At 50.3% G+C, this 17,341-nt stretch overlaps 5 protein-coding genes across 5 annotated transcripts; 2 read left to right on the top strand and 3 right to left on the bottom strand.

The window, feature by feature from the left end:
• Positions 1 to 51: 51 nt before the first annotated feature.
• N7517_009561 (Golgin subfamily A member 7/ERF4) lies at positions 52 to 5,592 on the bottom strand (the record flags this gene model as incomplete). Its single annotated transcript, XM_056727284.1, has 5 exons — positions 52 to 1,301; positions 1,986 to 4,499; positions 4,556 to 4,943; positions 4,992 to 5,040; positions 5,093 to 5,592. The coding sequence occupies 5 exons, from the start codon at positions 5,590 to 5,592 to the stop codon at positions 52 to 54; spliced, it is 4,701 nt and encodes a 1,566-aa protein (XP_056575856.1).
• Positions 5,593 to 7,286: 1,694 nt separating this feature from the next.
• On the top strand, positions 7,287 to 8,191 carry N7517_009560 (single-stranded DNA-binding protein; the record flags this gene model as incomplete). Its single annotated transcript, XM_056727283.1, has 3 exons — positions 7,287 to 7,576; positions 7,963 to 8,051; positions 8,136 to 8,191. The coding sequence occupies 3 exons, from the start codon at positions 7,287 to 7,289 to the stop codon at positions 8,189 to 8,191; spliced, it is 435 nt and encodes a 144-aa protein (XP_056575855.1).
• Positions 8,192 to 8,770: 579 nt separating this feature from the next.
• N7517_009559 (pheromone receptor) lies at positions 8,771 to 10,235 on the bottom strand (the record flags this gene model as incomplete). The annotated part of the gene is made up of 2 exons (XM_056727282.1): positions 8,771 to 9,621; positions 9,680 to 10,235. 2 exons carry the CDS (start codon positions 10,233 to 10,235, stop codon positions 8,771 to 8,773), a joined length of 1,407 nt encoding a protein of 468 aa, XP_056575854.1.
• A 1,731-nt stretch (positions 10,236 to 11,966) lies between these two features.
• N7517_009558 (uncharacterized protein) lies at positions 11,967 to 13,399 on the top strand (the record flags this gene model as incomplete). Its single annotated transcript, XM_056727281.1, has 2 exons — positions 11,967 to 12,295; positions 12,373 to 13,399. The coding sequence occupies 2 exons, from the start codon at positions 11,967 to 11,969 to the stop codon at positions 13,397 to 13,399; spliced, it is 1,356 nt and encodes a 451-aa protein (XP_056575853.1).
• Positions 13,400 to 13,823: 424 nt separating this feature from the next.
• On the bottom strand, positions 13,824 to 17,051 carry N7517_009557 (phosphatase family protein; the record flags this gene model as incomplete). The annotated part of the gene is made up of 1 exon (XM_056727280.1): positions 13,824 to 17,051. The coding sequence occupies one exon, from the start codon at positions 17,049 to 17,051 to the stop codon at positions 13,824 to 13,826; it is 3,228 nt and encodes a 1,075-aa protein (XP_056575852.1).
• Positions 17,052 to 17,341: the final 290 nt, after the last annotated feature.

Raw genomic sequence — 17,341 nt, 5'->3', positions numbered from 1 at the left:
ACAATCAGAAAGCAAAAGGAAAACGGCGCACGCCAGCCCGACAAAAGCCCATCAAGCTCCAGCCCCAATACCAGTACTCGGCCTGGTATTAGGGGCCGAAGGTGCCTCACTGGGTACAATGCCGACCTTGGGATCGGGGATCTGGATATCAAGTGACATATACGCCGTCCGCCTCAAGCTCCAAATATGAACACCATCCTTGGCGCCGACCTCGCGGTTCCAATTCTCCAACCAAGCCTCGACATTCTGCAGCTGGCTTTTTGTCCCCGGGGCATTGAGATCATCCCATACCCAGCCAGTCAACAAGCCCACCACGCCGTCGAACCAATTCCGAAGACTAAACGGATCAAACGCCTTGATAATACCATCATTGACGGTAGAAATCACTCTGCGAAACTCATGCTCCGACAACAACGGATCAAGAATCTCAGGATACAGATTGGAAAACGTCGGCGCCAAATCACCCTTTATCATCCAATCGCGCCGGATACGAATCACACGCGTTGTCATATGTTCCCGCGACCCAATAGGCACATGGGGATTGATATGCGGGAAACAGGGGTGAGCCGGGCCCCAAGCAAGCTCCTCGGCGACATCAGCAGGTGGGAGACCAGTATTCGAGGGGACCGAAGCGATCTGGGACTGAGAGCGGAGGGAGGTCTGTGACTGAGCGTAGCGGGCACGGTCGTTCTGACGAGTTCCGTTCTGCGTGAGATGGACAGCTTCGGGAGGGCGAAGGTTCTCGGTTTCCCGCGCTGCGCTGCCCGCGAACGCCATTTCTGTGCTGGCGAAGTCTTCGCTGCGACGATGTCGTGGGGGCAGGGCAATGCTAGTCCGGCCACTTTCTGTTTCCCCCTGGCTGCGCTCGACAAGTAGGCTGCTCGGGGATGGGGTTAGGCGGCTGCGGCGTCGCTCTGGGACGCTGAGGAGGGGATGGGCGTCGCGTGAGTGGCCAAAGCCGAGTGGGAGGCTCTCGTCGGATTGGTGTGGGTGGACAGTTATTGGGGTTATTCGTGGGACGTAGTTGACTGGGTTGGCGAGCCGGACTGCTGGTGGGCGGAGGAGCGACGGCGGACCTGAGATCGGGACGCACTGTCGCCGCTGGGCGCGAACGAACGACGGAGTTGACTCCACGGGTGCGCGATTGGTTGGAGGCCGTAGGACTTGTTGGCGTGGATAACAGAATGATTCTTCCTCCCTCGACAGAGGTCTGTGGGGTTTTAGGGACGCCGTTTTGAGGGCAGAAAGGAGAGGGGGGAAATTGGAGCGGAGATGGAGAGATCGGCCAAGGAAAAAATTCTCTATATGGAGGACATGCGAAAAATGAGTGTGAGAATATTAGAAAAAGCAAGGAAACAGAAAAGATGCGAATTTGCCGGAGCTGAAATTTGAGGCGAAATCCTTTATAAATCCTTAGTATAGAAGAAGCTTGCTTGGCGTATACAATCTGGACGTGGCTAAATAGATGACAGAAATAGGAAATTGGACATCAAAAAGGATCCTAGATCTTATATCAAAGTTACAGAGACTCGAAAGGGATACACATCCAATAATATGATAATATATATGCGAGTCGTTTGTTCAGGTTTCACTGTGATTAATCCACCGTCCCTTGTTTCATCCTCGGACTTTATTGGGTATAATATGCACACTCTAGCAAACGCTAATCGAGGTACTATTGTACTATTATGACGAACTGCATTTCATTTCAGTCCAAGTCTCGGCAATGCCCAGTAAGGCCGTTTTATTTACTGCATGGAACTTGTTTAAGCACGGATTGGGCGAAATATACATTATCAAATAAGGATTATAGACATCGATGCAATAGGTACTTCATAAAGTCGTGGGAAAGACATATTCCCCATGGCGTGTAATAACAACATCTAGTTATATATATAAAAAAAGACACAAATCAAAGGGTATCGAGTAAAATGAATGAGCCATGACTGGGCACTACAGTTGTCGATTTGCCGAAGCTTGCATACGCCGCATTGCTTGACGGTGTAGATCCGTCATGTTGCCACGCTGCATGCCGTCTGCGATGGCATCGCCTATCTGAGTAGATGAGACCTCGCGCATCTGCTGAACAGAGTTCCATGCACTGCGCGGCCGGTCCAGAGGGCTGGCCGGGCTGATGGGCGGGGACTGGAGGGCCAAAGGATCTCGCTTTTGGGTGATTTCCTCGCGGACCGACTGTCGCCACGCTGCCATTCTTGAAGCAGACCGGTTCAGTTCAGTGGCGGGAGCTGGTTGGGGATACAGAGGAAATGAGGCAGCCTCGAGGCTGTCAGGGCTTGCTGCAGGGGACTGCGTTGTCTGACGCTGTAGTAGGGCGCGCCGCTTGGAAAGTGGGATGTCATCCTCGTTTGGTTGGACTTGGTGTTCTACCTCCCTTTCTTCGGGGATGGAGAGCGGTGGTGAAATTGGGGAGACGACGTGCGTCATTTCAGGTAAGGACTGGCGAGATAGGTTGCGTGCAGCCCAAGGATCGAAGCGGTTGGATGTTGATGACATGCGGTTTCGGACCATGTTCTCGCGGACTGCGAGGAGGGGAGGTGGTCCGTTCCAGCGTGATGGTGGTTCCGTTTCTTTGGGCTCGTTGGGAGTAGTGATCGTCAGCAGGGGAGTCGATGTGTTGCGAATCGACCTCAATCCTGATTCCTGAGTTGGAAGTGGACCAGAAGCTGAACGTAGTATGTTAACTGAAGCTGTCGAGTCATTGCGGGTCAAAGTTGGCTTCGCTGTGGTGAGCCCTTGCGCGCCGGTCCGTGTCTTGGATTGCGGAATATCTGGCGAGGGCAGCGATGAGATATAGACAGGTGGTTGATTGTCCATATCATTGTATTCAGGCCTGTTCACGATTGGTGGTGGTTGTGCAGTAAGAGGTGTCTGGAGAAGACCGCCTATATCAACAAATGCGGCAGTCTCGTGAACTTCCTCTGGGTATTCTGCCTCGGGTTCAGGTTCGAACTCGATCGGCTCCATCTCAGGGGTGTCGGCATCTGCGAGGTGTTTGGCCCATTCGTTCGTGCGGTACGAATGGATCACTCGTGATGTTTGCTCGGGGATGCATTTGACGGTTGATGCGTCTAGTGTCTTGAGCACTTTGATCTTGGGCTCAACCTTGGGCTCCGGCAAAGATACAACCTTCAGTTCAGGAGTGGACTCGGGTTTGATGATTTTGGCAGTAGGAGGTTGGTCTTCGTTAGCCTCTTTCACCCTTTCCTCTTCTGCATCGTTCAGAGGCGACGGCTCCAATGTAACTTTGGGCTTGACTTCCTCGGTCTTTTTTGAGGCATCTGGAGTGTAGGCTTGAATATCTGTTGCGGTGGTTTCCAGCAATTGAGGCTTCTCCGACAGCTCGGAAATGCCAACATTCTTCAAAGAACAGTCGGAAACAACAGCGTTCTCGACAAGAGACACCTGTGGGACAGTGCGGTCGGCAGTGGTTTCTTTGGTAATCACTTTGTCAGTGTCCTTTTGGGCTATGGCTGTATCGACACGGAGTTCAGCATCTGGGACAGCTTGTGAACCGGCGTTTGACTTGATCTCCACATTTGTCGAGTCCTTCTCTGGAGCTAGCTCGGCGGTGCTAGTTTCTTGCTGCGTTGGCTGGGTTTTCTCAACGCGATCGTGAACATCCGCATCTGAGATAACACTTGGACAGCCGACGCTCATCTCATGGAGATCATCCACAACCCCCAATACAGAAGAATTGGCATCGTCGTGGTCCACCAGATTCTCCTGAGACTGTGAAGCAGTCATCACACCATTGCCATTTCGCCAAGAGAGCCGGCTCAACATTTCCCTGCCAGAGAACCGTTTCGAGCGCGGCGTACCAACCTCCGAGCCGATGTCAGCACCGTTCTCAGAGGACTCATCGTTACCCTCACCAAGGACATGAGTAACAACAGGTGTAGTGGGTCTTGGCGTCTTTCCTTCAGATGGACTTTGCTTCTCGGCACCCTTTCCCTCATCTGCATCGCGTGATTGACCCTGCTGGGATGAATCCTCCTCTGGCACAGCCTCAAGTTCGCGATCCTTCTCACCCTCACGGTTCTTCTCGCCGTCAGAGGCACTACCAGAAGCATCCGGGCTCGGCATCTCCTTGAGCTCGATCTGCCCCTCCTTGTCGTTGTCAGAGGAGTCGAACCCATCCGAGCCCCGTCGCGAGTCACCGACAGCAGTCTCCGAAACCGAGACGGCTTTACCATCCGCAGCCTTTCCGTTTCCATAAATGAGTTCCCATTCAGCGCGCTCTTGGATATTCTTTTCCTCGAGGCGACGACCGGCTTCGGCATCTTCTTCTTCGATCTTTCGGGTGTGTGCCCGACGGGAATCTTCTTCCTTGGCTCTGCGCTCCTTGATGAGGTTCCAAAGTCTGATCTGGGAGATTACCCCCAGAACAGAAATAATTATAGTCGCGGCGAGCTCAACACGAATACCACGTGTCACTGGGTAGGTGTCCGTTCTGAGAGGGAAGACGTTTTGGTTCAATCCTGGGTCCGTCAGCAACTATGAACAGTATGAACACAATGTGAAATTTTAGGCTCACCCCAGATATATAACCAGAACTCTTTCAGTCCAGCTCTGCTGTAGCAATCGATCCCAATGACCACGGCAGTTGCACCGGAGAACGACGTGCATCCGATCAGCCCGTATGGCCTTGTATAGTGGCTGAACGAGAGGGAATAGAACCCCACAGTGAAGGCAATAATCATGCCAGCCTTGGGACCACCTTCACTCAGAAGACCGCCAGCTTTCAGGGCAAGGAACCACATGCTCAGACAGAACCCGCCTAGAAGACAGCCTAGTCCCTCGCAGATTTCTCTGAAGACAAGTGATAGACCACCGAATACTGCGCCAGTGAAGAAGACAGCGACGAGATAGCCCCCCTGCACGGCGTTTGTTACCGGTGGACTCATTACATAAATAATGAGGACCTGTATGGATATTAGTTCTGTTTACTACCTCCCGAGTATAGAACTTACGGTAACTCCCAATGCGCTAAGGAATCCGGTTGAGAGGAAGATTTGGACCCTTCTTTTTGTTAGTAAATGTCATTATCATCAAAGATTCGCAACTTGAATACCATTGTTTGCGGACACCGATGAAAGTCAGCACAGCTCCGAGAGCTATTAGTATAAATCCTCCAACGCCCCATGCCGGCGTGATTGTCGGTTTAATTGGCAGACCACCGGAGTAGGTTGGTCTAGTAGAGTCTACCGCATCTTGCTGAGAAGATGCAGTCGTTCCATCGAGCGAGGGCACAGTCGAAGTAGCGGAAGCGGCAGAAGTAGTGGTCGTAGCATCGGTTGTGGCATGCGTTCTGGCCGTGGTCGAGCCTGTGGTGAAGGCAGTAGTGCCTGTCGTTGTAGCCTCGGCGGCTGTTGACGCATCGGTTATTGCTTTTGATATATCTGTTTGAGTTGCCGTCTCAGCATCGCTGATTGTAGGATCGGTTTCCTTCTCCTGTCTGGCCTCAAGATTGGCGACTTCAACACCACGTCGTCCTAGGCCCGAAGCCGGCGCTGCCAATGTCCCCAATAGCAATAGGGACACTATTAAAGTGAATAACAAAGACCAACGCATCTTGACTGATCTCTAAAGAAAAATTCAAATGATCTCCGTAGAGAAATGCCCTCGGTTATTGTAAGACCAGCACGCCTTTCACATATCCCGCGGTCTTAGGCACACGGTTCACGCGCGAAATGCAGACCTCGGGGGTACACGAATATTAATAATTAACAATAAAAAAAAAAGGAATTAATTGACGTGGCGCCAGAGACTCATTGTGGTAAAAAGAAGGAAAAAGAACAGCAAACGGAATCAGCCCTAAGCCTCCCTACATATAAAAAAGATTGGAAAATCTCATTTCGCATTTGAGTTTTATTAGCACAGAGGGAACCCATGAAACGTATCGAGGAATATAAGAGGACAATAAGATTACCCACGCGATTGTACCTGAGCTATCTATTTTGTCTCCACCGATCGAGCAAATTGCCGATCTAATAACGATCAACTTGGACTAGCACCACTTGCACGGACCAAAGAGAGAGAGAAATGATCCCCGAGTCTCCATATTGTGGCTTAATTGTCTCTAGTTCGGCGAATATTGCCATTCAACCAAACGTTGTCTTCGGGCTCTTGGGACTATTGTATTTTTTTGGAATTCTTTTTTTTCTCGAAACACACTGCAGAGCCAAGAGTGAGCTGTCATATCGTCCCTCGCATATAAGCGACAGTTCACCGTCACTTATATTCATGTTCGTAGTCCCTGAACAAAATAAAGAAAGTAGCCCTAAACAGACCACTCTTAGTACGGGTGGCGCCGCGCTACTACCACAGTCGATCTATTCTGCAAATTTGACCAATTTGACAATTTGACAATTTCATCAATTTCACCAAGTTCACTTTGACTTTGGTCTTTGAGCTGACCAATCTCACCATTGTCCTGCAATGCCTGCAGGTCCAAGCCGTGTTATCCATTGTTGACGCCTCGCAAACGCCCCTGCAGCGACGTGGTTGGGCCGCTAATTGAAAATGTAAGGAGTGCATCTGAGACAATAGCTATCTTAATTTATCTTCGGTCTGGTTCAATCAATCAGCAGTATTGCAGCACCTCCACTGGGATCTGCCCCCTGGCCGATCTGCCTATCGGCTGCCATTTCCAGTTCGATGTGCCGTGTACAAGTGTATCTGTATCTTCGCGGGACAGTCGGATGTGATGAATTGTAACGGGTGACTAGGCTCTGGCAAGTTTTTTTTTTTTTCATAAAAATATATACCCTGGCGTATTCCCGTTGGCATTCACATGGGTGTATGAAGGATTTCAAAATAATAGAGTTACAAAATCGGCTCGTTTGATTTGCATTTCTTTTCTTTTTCGTTCCTTGCTTTTCTTGTTGACTCGGGACTTGATACGTTGAATTTATAATTCTGAAGCTCATAGCTGTCTGCACCTGACATAATCCTACGCCAGGGGGGACTCCGGGGTAGAGCTATAGCTCTCTAGCATGAGCTTATGAGCTTCGCCAAAATGACCACTTTGGACCCAATTCCATTTTCAAAATCTCAATTGCAACCAATTTCCCTGCTTCAACCCAATGCTAAATAATAAAATAATAATAATATAAACTACCCTAACAAGTGTTATGCCACATCACATTCGAAAGCGGTAGCCCGGATCCAGATCACGTGTCGTGATCGACACTTATCAACAATGCCAAAACAAATCCCAATCCATCCTTACTGTAAACCATAATTCACACGTCCTCCATCCAACCATGTCCGCATTCCTTTCCTCTCTGCGCCCAGCCATGCGCATGGCTGGTGCCCCCCAGACCGCCCGCGCCTTCAGCTCCTCGCCCGCTCACTCCATCGCCCGCCTGACCCTCACCGGCCGCCTCGGCGGAGAGCCTGAGCTTCAAGCCACCTCCTCAGGCCAGGAGATCGTCAAGTACAATATCGCCACCTCCCACGGCAACCGCGATAACCGTCAGACAAGCTGGTGGCGCATCACCAACTTCGTCCCCGAGGGACCCCAGCGCGATTTCGTCCTTGGCTTGCAGAAGGGGTAAGTCGATACTCTTGATACTTTGCTGGATTATGCGGGAAATATATTTCGTGTTTGGGTTGCGTCTTATCTGTTGGGTGTGTTGTTGCTATATGCCGCTTGGGTCCGGCAGACGCGCAGGGTCTATACAGATGGAGAGCGAGAGCGAGTGCTCGTGCTTGAAGGCTGCATGGGGATCGTGCGGGTCTGTCTGGACATATGACGTGGCTGTGGCGCTCAGGCAATGCACCTTCAGATATGATATCGTTCCTTCATGTCATGTTCGTGGTTGGGCAGTAGGGGTTGGGATACGGGATTGCCCTGCTCAAGGCCCTCCTGTCCACTTACACCAATGCAGCGAAATTGCGCTTTAGCATGATGCAGATAATCTAACTTTCTCCCCGCAGAACTCTCGTGTACGTCGAAGGTGATGCCAAAATGGCCACTTGGGAAGATTCCGAGGGCCAAACCCGGTCCGCTCTGAACGTTGTGCAGCGTATGTCGATTCCCTGTTCTGTCAATTTGCTCCCACTCTCAGGAACACGAAAAAATATCAAGTTTCAACCTAACACTTTCCTAGGCACACTCGAGGTCCTTAAGCGCCCCGAGCACGGTGGCCATGACGAGTCTCACTAAATGGCTTCGTCGGGGCTCTGTACCAATCTGAATTGAATTTGTTGCTAGTTTCATTTTTGGGCTGGTGAAGTTGACTGAATCCTCCTTTGCGGTGTGATAATAGTTCTGTACGATTATACCCTGAATACACTTCGTTTTGCAGTGGATGGATTCGATCTTGGTAGCATGTGGTGTAATATTTATCTAGATATCCTGAGAACTATTGGCTTTTTTAGATTCAACCTACGACTTGTTATTTTAATTTATTCACCCGAAGGCCTACAAAGTCTATGCCAGCCTACCACCAACTCGCCGACTAGTACTCCGGCTCTGGCAACTCGGTATATCCAAAGGTTCTCTGTTAGTCCTACCTACATATGTACACCAGCAAATATTGAATGTCTACCAAGAAACATATTCAAACAATTTCATTTTGCACGAGAGCTACCAGACTCCGCGACAAATTATGTATAATGATACTTAAGTACTACTCTGGTGTACAGCAGAATCCCATGATCCCAGACGCAAAGGCAAGATTAGAAACCCGTAACAAGCCACTGAACTCCCGGATACAACCCGGGAGAAAAAAGAACAAGCCCATTAGACCTGAACCCTAACCTCACTCTGTTGGCTAATGACTTGCCGCACATGAATGAAATCCTTATCAAGCTCCGGCGAAGTAGGACCACTGGAGACCTCCCGACTATCACGACGACTAGCCCAAGCATTCGTACATACAGTCTGCGAAGGACCGGCAAGGTCAGTCAACAGCGTCCCATCGATATCCTGACGAGTCTGACGTCTGTTAAAAAGTGACCAGGGCAAGCTACTCCATCGAGACTTCTTGGTCAATTTACCAGAGCTATGGCGGGACAAGTGGGAAGAGGTGCCCTTTTCAAGATCGTTGTAAGTGCCATGCGTCGAGATAAACGTGGCGACGGATTCCTTCTGGCGGGAGAACAGCGATCTGGCACGGGATCCGATACTCCCGACGAGAGTGGTTGCTGTTGAAGCGTGCCCGGGGGATGGCGTGTTGTTTGTATCTGTTGGGGGCTCGATGCTCGAAAAGCAGTAGCTCAATCCGAGGTACCAGAAGACTGTGCGGTACATACGTGTTGCGTCGCGGCCGAAGCCGAAGAAGATGAAGATCATGAAACCTGATGCGACGGGGGTCCAGCGGTCGAAGAAGACGGTACCATCGATGGGGTATTTGACGATGGTGTGCCATGCTCCTTCATTGTGGATTTCGCTCCAGGAGTAGGAATGCCAGGGGAGAGAGAGGCGTATGTCGTTGTAGACGACGTAGCCTTGTAGTGGGAGAATGCAGATGAGCATTGATAGGGCAAGGAAGAAGAGGCGGAGGAAGCGGGATTTGCTGAGATTGCTGCTGGAGGCGCGGATGATATTTGCGAAGTCGCTTCGGTACTTGTGTACGCGAATGAGAACCAGGCCTGTGATGTTTTAGTTGATGCGGGTTCTTTTGTATAAAGTTGGTGAGTATATACTTACAGCAATAGTATGCTGCAATGAGGCAGATAATGGGCGGCCAGATCCACGCAAAGACAAGACTGACCCAACTCTCGTCGAAGTTGTTCACACATCCCGAAATGGCAAATAGCAAGTATCGACTCCTTTGCCAGATGATATGTGTGATCATTGCGATGGCTGGAACAGCCACGCAGAACAGAATCTCCACGAACTGATTGCGCCAGCGTTGACCTTTGCTCGGGACCAACGTAGCCCGATCTGTATCCAGTACAATTGCAAGACTTCGAAAGATGCATGCCAGGCTTCCTGGGATGCCCACATAGCCGGCAGCCATGAACTTGACCTCGATATCACAGAGACCAGCCCCGTCCCACCACGACTTCACGTCGTCCGTGGGCCATATGAGAGAATTGATGATATTAAACAAGTTGAGGAGGATTGACCAGAATATCAGAGTGGTAGCGGGAAAATTGCGGTTCTTTCCATGCAGAATTAACGGCGGAATAGCGAGAGCAATGGAGAGAGAAGATAGAATTGGCAGAACCACGGCCTGCGGGCGTCTGTGGTAAGTATCCATGACGGTAGTGGATGTTAAACAGAGATTAAAAGGATAACTTCCGTAAGATGAGCCTCCAATTCTCCTAGAAACTGATCAAGGAAATGAAGAGATAGGAAGAAAGAAAGAAGAATGCGTTGAAACCATCCTCTCTCGATATAGGATGTATATCCAGCCAGGGGAGGCGATTGAGCGATGATGTCTTATTGAGATCCAAATAGTGAGAATCAGGAGGTTGATTCACAGCTCAAGACATCATGCCTAAAGTCATGTACTATTCACGAAGAATGTATGGGCCGCAGAGGCAAAATCCGCGGCCGGGGGTACCAGGCCTTGACATGTTTGCGACAGGCAGAGAAACCTATCCATTGGATTAGAGTTGAATTAAGCCAAAGAACTTACAATAATGAGATGAAAGAAGATGAAAGAAGTTGAATAAAAGCAACGTGAAGTATATGGGCTGGGATGTTGTGGTTGAGCGAATAGTGTGAGGCGACACCAGTCCGGATTTGGGTGTCAATAGAGCCAAGGGAGCCGGGGATTTTATTCATTTTGATCCGCCTGATATTTTTGTCGATCTGGGGAGATTAATGATTCATTATTGATCTAGACTGTGTCTATTCAGGACTTGTAGAAGTGACCTCGGGAAAAAGTGATGATGCATCCCTCGACGGTACAAATGACATCAAAAAGAAAAAAGAAGCACCTAGTCGCAATTAAATATTTCCCAAATGTATATGTTTTCAAGAATGCACAATAATGTTCACACTTTTTGTGCATCATACCCACTGTACCAGTATGATAAATATCACCCTCCCGTAACCTAGCAAGGGCATACTCGATTTTGACGGTTTCCATCAATGATGTGTTCCAAACCATGAGCTCGCGCTTCGGATCTTTCTCAGAATGACAAAAATGTCTGTTTATCAGGGCAAGTCCTTGGCGACAGTGTAGTTTTGCTTTTTGGTGTGTAGAGCCCAAGGGCCTTCTTTCCTGCCGGATGGCAGATATTGCAGCGTTAGTGGCTAATGGCTAACCGAATGAGAGGTCCAGTATCACTAAGACCCAAGCAAAAAAAAGGGGACATACAGGAGGATCGCTGTTAGGAGAGAAAATGAAAAGAAGGCGAGAAGGTCAGAGTGGAAGGAGGCCCATAAGCCTCTCCTTGGGGTATATCACACTTTCCCAATTAGTTTGACCACTTTATGTTAGGATCTATACTACGTAAAGCGAGAGAGGCTTAGGCTTATAGACTTATATTTTCCAATATGATTATATTGTTGGACATCCCTTCTATTCTGGTTACATATAGTATACAATTTACACCTTATATATCTAAGTTGGGAGACAATTAGGTTATTAGTGAATACCTGGTAGGTTCCCAGATCTTACCAAAAGAGTGACATTTCCGTGTTTTTTGGATTTGAAAATCGTCAAGTTAGGTGGGCCCTTCGGGGGTGGCTTCAGGGGAACGCCCCTGAAGCATCGGGGTACCCAGACCCCCCGGGGGAACATCGCAAAAAGTACTAAAATGGAAACTCTCGAGTGATAGGGATTATCCGGCATGTATATTCTGTATTTTCTCTATATTCTCTATATGCTGAATATGCAGAGAGTATAGTACACAATTGCCAATTTAGGATCTGCGAACCGGTTTGGTCTCATTGCATCATCATCCAACCTCGGTAGATGTACTCCATACTCTCCATACTCCGTAGGCAACACATTCCTTTTCCAACCTTCAGAGTCAACATGGCTGATTCGCCCACGCGCCTCTCAAATACACGTCGTGTGCGGACCTTCGAGGAGAGTCAACGACGGAACTCGACCCTCTCGGACTCGCTTTCAGAGGCCCGCAACTCGATCCGCTCATCGACCGACGACTTGTTTCTACCGCGTGTAGCAAGAGGCCATGCCGCACTCTCAACTGAAGAATCAAATTGGCATTCTGCACCGCTTGGGCTGGCCCTGCTACCTGCAATTGCGGGCATTTTCTTCCATGAAGGTAGTTCCTTCGTCACCGACGTCACATTACTAGTCTTGGCCGCGATATTTCTCAACTGGTCTGTCCGGTTGCCTTGGTATATATCCCCTTATCCCCTATATGATCATTTATCTCCCAAAACAAAAGTACTACTACTAACAACATATATAACAGGGACTGGTACCGCTCGGCCCAGGCCATCCGTCGAGAAGAAAGTGGATTCTCAGCGCCCGGCGATCCCCCACACGAGCTCGACCAAGAACCCCAACCCCAACTGAAAGAAGCAGCAACAGCAATCTCCGAGCTCCAAATCCACGAACTCGCCGCTCTAGCCGCCTGCTTCATATTCCCCATAATTGGCACCTGGCTCCTCCACGCCATCCGCTCAAGCCTCTCCCGACCATCCGAGGGCCTAGTATCAAACTACAACCTAACAATCTTCCTCCTAGCCTCCGAAGTCCGTCCAGTCGCCCACCTCCTAAGACTAATCCAAAAACGAACCCTCCACCTCCAACGCATCATAACCTCCTCAACAGACCCAGTCATAAACCCAACAACCCTCGACGACCTAACAAAGCGCCTCGAAGAGCTAGAAGCCCACGTCGCAGAGACAGCAACCGCCCGTCTCGCGGCCCAAAACAACATCTCTCCCAAAGAACAAGATCAACTAGAAACATCCTCGTCCATCGTCGCACACGCAGCTATCGAAACCCGTAAATTCATCCAACCCGATATCGAAGCGCTTAATCGCGCCGTTAGGCGCTACGAGAAACGATCCGCCCTCTTCACCCTACAGACCGATCAGCGCTTTGCGCGTCTCGAGACCAAGGCTGCCGACGCGATTGCGCTGGCTGCTGCGGCGCAGCGGTCGGCAGAGTCGCGCCGGCCGAATTATGCGCTCGTCCTGCTGGACTGGGCTTGCGCGTGCGTCGTGATCCCTGTTCAGATTGCGCTGTCAGTTAGTGGTTTACCTGGGCGTGCGGTCTCGGAGTGTTGGGATGCTGCGAGCCGTATGTTGATGGGGCGGAAGGTTAGGCTGCAGCCGCAGCCGAGATCGAAGTCTAAGTCTGGGTCGAAGGGGAAGACTGTGGCTGGGCCTGGGCCTGGAGGTGAGGGGACGGGATCATCGGGTGCGTATCGGCAGGGTGGTGGGCTGGCGTCGCAACGGCGGTCTGGAGCGAGGAATGGAGATGGGTTGTGATGAGGATATGCATGGAGTTCTTTTCTGATTTTATTGTTGACTGAAGATCTTTAGTGCGCTGTGGGCTATTGGGCAAATGGGCATTGGGTATTGGCTGAGGTATCAAGGTATTGGCGTTTATGTATGGACTTAAGCGCTTCAAGGTATGATCTATCGTATACTGTAGGATGAGAATATCGACTTTAGTTCAAATACAAGGTTTCTCAGCCTGTATCATTGATCTTTATAGGCGAGGAGAATGTGAAGATATAGCATCTGTACGGCATTATACACATCGATACAACGTGATGTAATCGAACAGCTTCAAAAGTCAAGTCTGAAGGAGTCAAATCATGTCCAGGTTTCAAATTTCAGAATGGCCCGGAGCCGGTCCGCAACACAAGGGGCAAATCCCCCACAAACCTCTCATTTGTATCAGAAAAAATCAAGACCGACCCCCAGATGGACCTCGATCATCCACCGCAATCATCTTTAAGAATGGTTCAATGATTGATCGCCTCCGCTCTTCAGATATACGGCGCTCTTTCTCTTTAGGCGGCAGTGGAGCAGAGGCAGAAATAAGGACGAGTGAAAATATAGATGCTAGAGCAGTCTCGACTGCTTGTCGGCGTGCTATCGAAGGATTCTGACTTGTGGGATCAGGGGTGGTGCTAGTTGATGTGTTTGTGGACCGATTCTTGCGGCGGAAACTGCCGCTGGTTATGAAGGCAGTAGCGGAAGCTGGAGTAGGAGATTGAGCTTGATCCGGGCTTGCAGTTTCAGGCTGCTTGTCTACCGGTTCTTTAGGCGCGCCGTGTTTCCCTTGCCTGTGTAGTGTGACCATCGGTGCAGCGGAGGTTACCGGGGCCACTTCATTGGCGATGCGGGCGAGCATAAAAGTGACAAACGTGAATGATACGCTGTGTGCTGGTGAGTATGCTAAGTGCTCGAGCACCCAGGCCTGGGTTTCTTCCCAGTTTCGAGGAGGTGCTTTGCTTTTCTCACGCGCGATTATCTGCTGCTCCATGTCTTGCCATACTTTCGCGGTGACGATGCCGTCTTTGAGCGCGTTGAGGAAAGTGAGGAGTGTTTCAGATAGGACCTCTAACCGATGGAGAGAGGACAACTCAGGGGCAAAGATTGAGCCAAGCGCCGTGTTGGTGTCAAGGGCTTCGCGCACGGAAGTTTGCAGCGCAGCACGCACCTGCGGGTCCTTTAGGGTCCATGTATCAGGCTGGAAGGGCCATGCTCCCCCAGAGAGATCCGTTACCCATGGGGCTTTATGCTCCTCGGATTCACCATTTGTCATGCTCCACTCTGCAACAGCGCGTTCTGTCAACTCGGAGATCGCCTCAGTCAGTCGGAAAAGCTCGCGGGGTGCGGACAAGCGAATTTCCCCGGAACTGTCTGTGCTGGATGGGTGAGGGGTGTCGGATTCGGCCAAACTTCGAGCACCTGCTTCTGGCATGCGGGTCAACTCGTCGATACTACAACCGAAGCAGGTGGGTAGCCAACGGCCGTGAACAGAGACAAAGTGGTCGCGGCCGCCATCAACATGAAGGACGAGAATGTCTTCTAGTTTGACCTTTCCAATATTAAGCAACCGAACGTGTTCGATGCTGCGAACGTAAGCCGTGACATCGACATTCGCTACTTCCCCAGGGAGCAGAGTGTGACTCTCAGACGAAGAAGTCATCGCTTGGCCAGTGTCATGGGTGTTTTCTGCAGACTTGGAAATGTGCATAACAAGCCACGAGGGTGCTGGTGCAATGGTCTCGTCGTCGACATTATGCCGCTCCGCAAATGAAAACCTGGCTGCGGTGCCGCTGGTGTTGGCGATGGTTAGGGACCGATGAGTCGGCACATCAAAGGCAACATCGCCGAATTCGATGGCGTCAGGATCTTTCTCTGAATGCTTTTGGTCGCCATATTTATCCACCACAACAGTAAGATCGGGCCGAGCTTCGTTCTCGGCCTTGTCCAATTCACGGGCAACTTCTTGATGAACTTTTGCTTTGAGTTCGCGATTGACAGCATCAAAACTCAAGGTAAAGATGGCACCTAGAGGCTTGTGGTCCGACGAAAGGATGCCTTGATGCGACACATAATGGTCCAAACGAATTGGATCGTGGGAAGAGTCCAACGATGCAATTGTGACTGCATCATCGTCGGCCTGATCCTCGTCTGATATGTACTCCTCACTGTTTGCACCGTCTGCATCAGGGTCATATTCGAACAAGACATTATCATCCGCAACAGCCTTGTCCAGCCCGCTTGCCTTCATCTCCTCGTCCCTCTTTCGGGCCACCTCTGCTTCCTCATCGAGCTTCTCGTGTCTCAGCTTGTCCCGGTGAGTGCGAAAGAGAATCCGATCACACCAGCTAGGACCCCGTTGCTTCTCGCTCGTATCAAACATGGCCACACTCCCGACATCGTATTTGTACGTCGGCAAGAATGTGATGTCTCCTTCCCGCCAGCCCTTGTGGAAAGCTGCTCCTTTTCTCCGTTGAAGCCCGAGTTGATCGTGTGGAAGGAGTGAGGAAATTGTAGTTTGAAGAGATGCAGGGTCATTATGAGGATCGATCTCCTCGTCAGTGACAGGGTCGGTGGCTGGCCCCGTCTCCTCTTCTTCGGGGGGAGAAGAAGAAGAAGAAGAAGAAGAAGAAGTAGGCGACTCATCACCAAAATCTGCCGTAGAGTCACCAGAACGGCTTGACGGCTGCTTTGATTGGTGCGCTTTGTCATACTCATTGGCAGTATGCCGAGCGAGGACTTGGCGTACGTCGTCGCCAGAGATATCATCAAGGCGGTAGTTGAGGTCACCAAACCAGAAGGTGAAATCTTCATCTCCAATCGTTTCGCTCGATTCACCCGATTCGTCACCCTCGGACCAAACCGAGTCAAATTTAGCACGCTGGACAATCTGAGAAGAGTCCCAGTTGCGTCGCTCTAAACTGCCTTTGTCGGACCCTGCTGCGAGATGACAGTTGATAAAGACCAAACGGGTCGTTTCGCCCAGGACAAGTCGCGTTATCACGGCGCCCTTGTTTCCCATGTACCCCATCAGCCCGGTACCAACAGAGGTACTACTGATAGAAGAAATACTGTCTCCAATGGCGGGCGACGCATATATCAGAAGAAACAAGCCGACCAGCTGAACTTCAGAGACCAGCTGATATCCTTCAGGTAGCGCCTTTTGGACTGCTTCCTTCCACCGCTTAGACGGCGCCAAGTCGACATATGGTCGGAGTGCTTCCGTTGGGGATGAGATATCGACCACTTCTTGTAAACCTAAGACGTAGAGGTCTATCTCTTCGGGACTGTAGTGAAAGATTCCTTTTTTGGCGCCGTCTGATTTCTGCTGGTCATTCTTGCTGGGCGATTGAGATTCTGAATCCCTTGCGTAGTTTGTCCCAGAGAACCTCTCGCACACCCCGTCTCCTTGCACAAACCACCTGCCAATGTCTTTCTCGGTGCCGGAGATGCCGGCTACATTCCACGTGCCGACCTTGACTCGGACAGATCGCCGGCGCGTGTATTCGTCTTTTCTTGCTCTAACCGCACGCGAAAGTGACAAAACGTCGAGTCCTGGGTTTTTGATCTCTTCTGCATATTCCGACTCGTGGCCCTTGTGCTCTGAAGCGGATGACGAGGTTTGCGATTTGGTGCTCATGGTGTATGAATATGCGGTGGAATCAGCAAGTGAGAGAGATTCTTCACCTCACTTGGCTGTGGGTTGAGGCTTGGTAGGGTACCAGTATGTAGCGTGGTGTATGTAAGTAGTGTGTCGCTTGCGCGGTTCTTAATTCCGGCAAGGGAAGCTAGGCTGTGAGGTTTGTCGCAATAGAGGGAAAAGGCGACGATGGCTACCATAAGATAAATAGAAAGAATTGAGAGAAACAGTTGTATAATGCGACAATGGCTTGGTCATTTCATCACAGAGGTTCATCCCACCAAGGTTTA

Source organism: Penicillium concentricum, assembly GCF_028827145.1.
Source record: "Penicillium concentricum strain IBT 3081 chromosome Unknown utg000004l_segment0_segment0, whole genome shotgun sequence".
Taxonomy (NCBI): domain Eukaryota; kingdom Fungi; phylum Ascomycota; class Eurotiomycetes; order Eurotiales; family Aspergillaceae; genus Penicillium; species Penicillium concentricum.
This window is presented reverse-complemented; position numbering and strand designations above follow the sequence as displayed.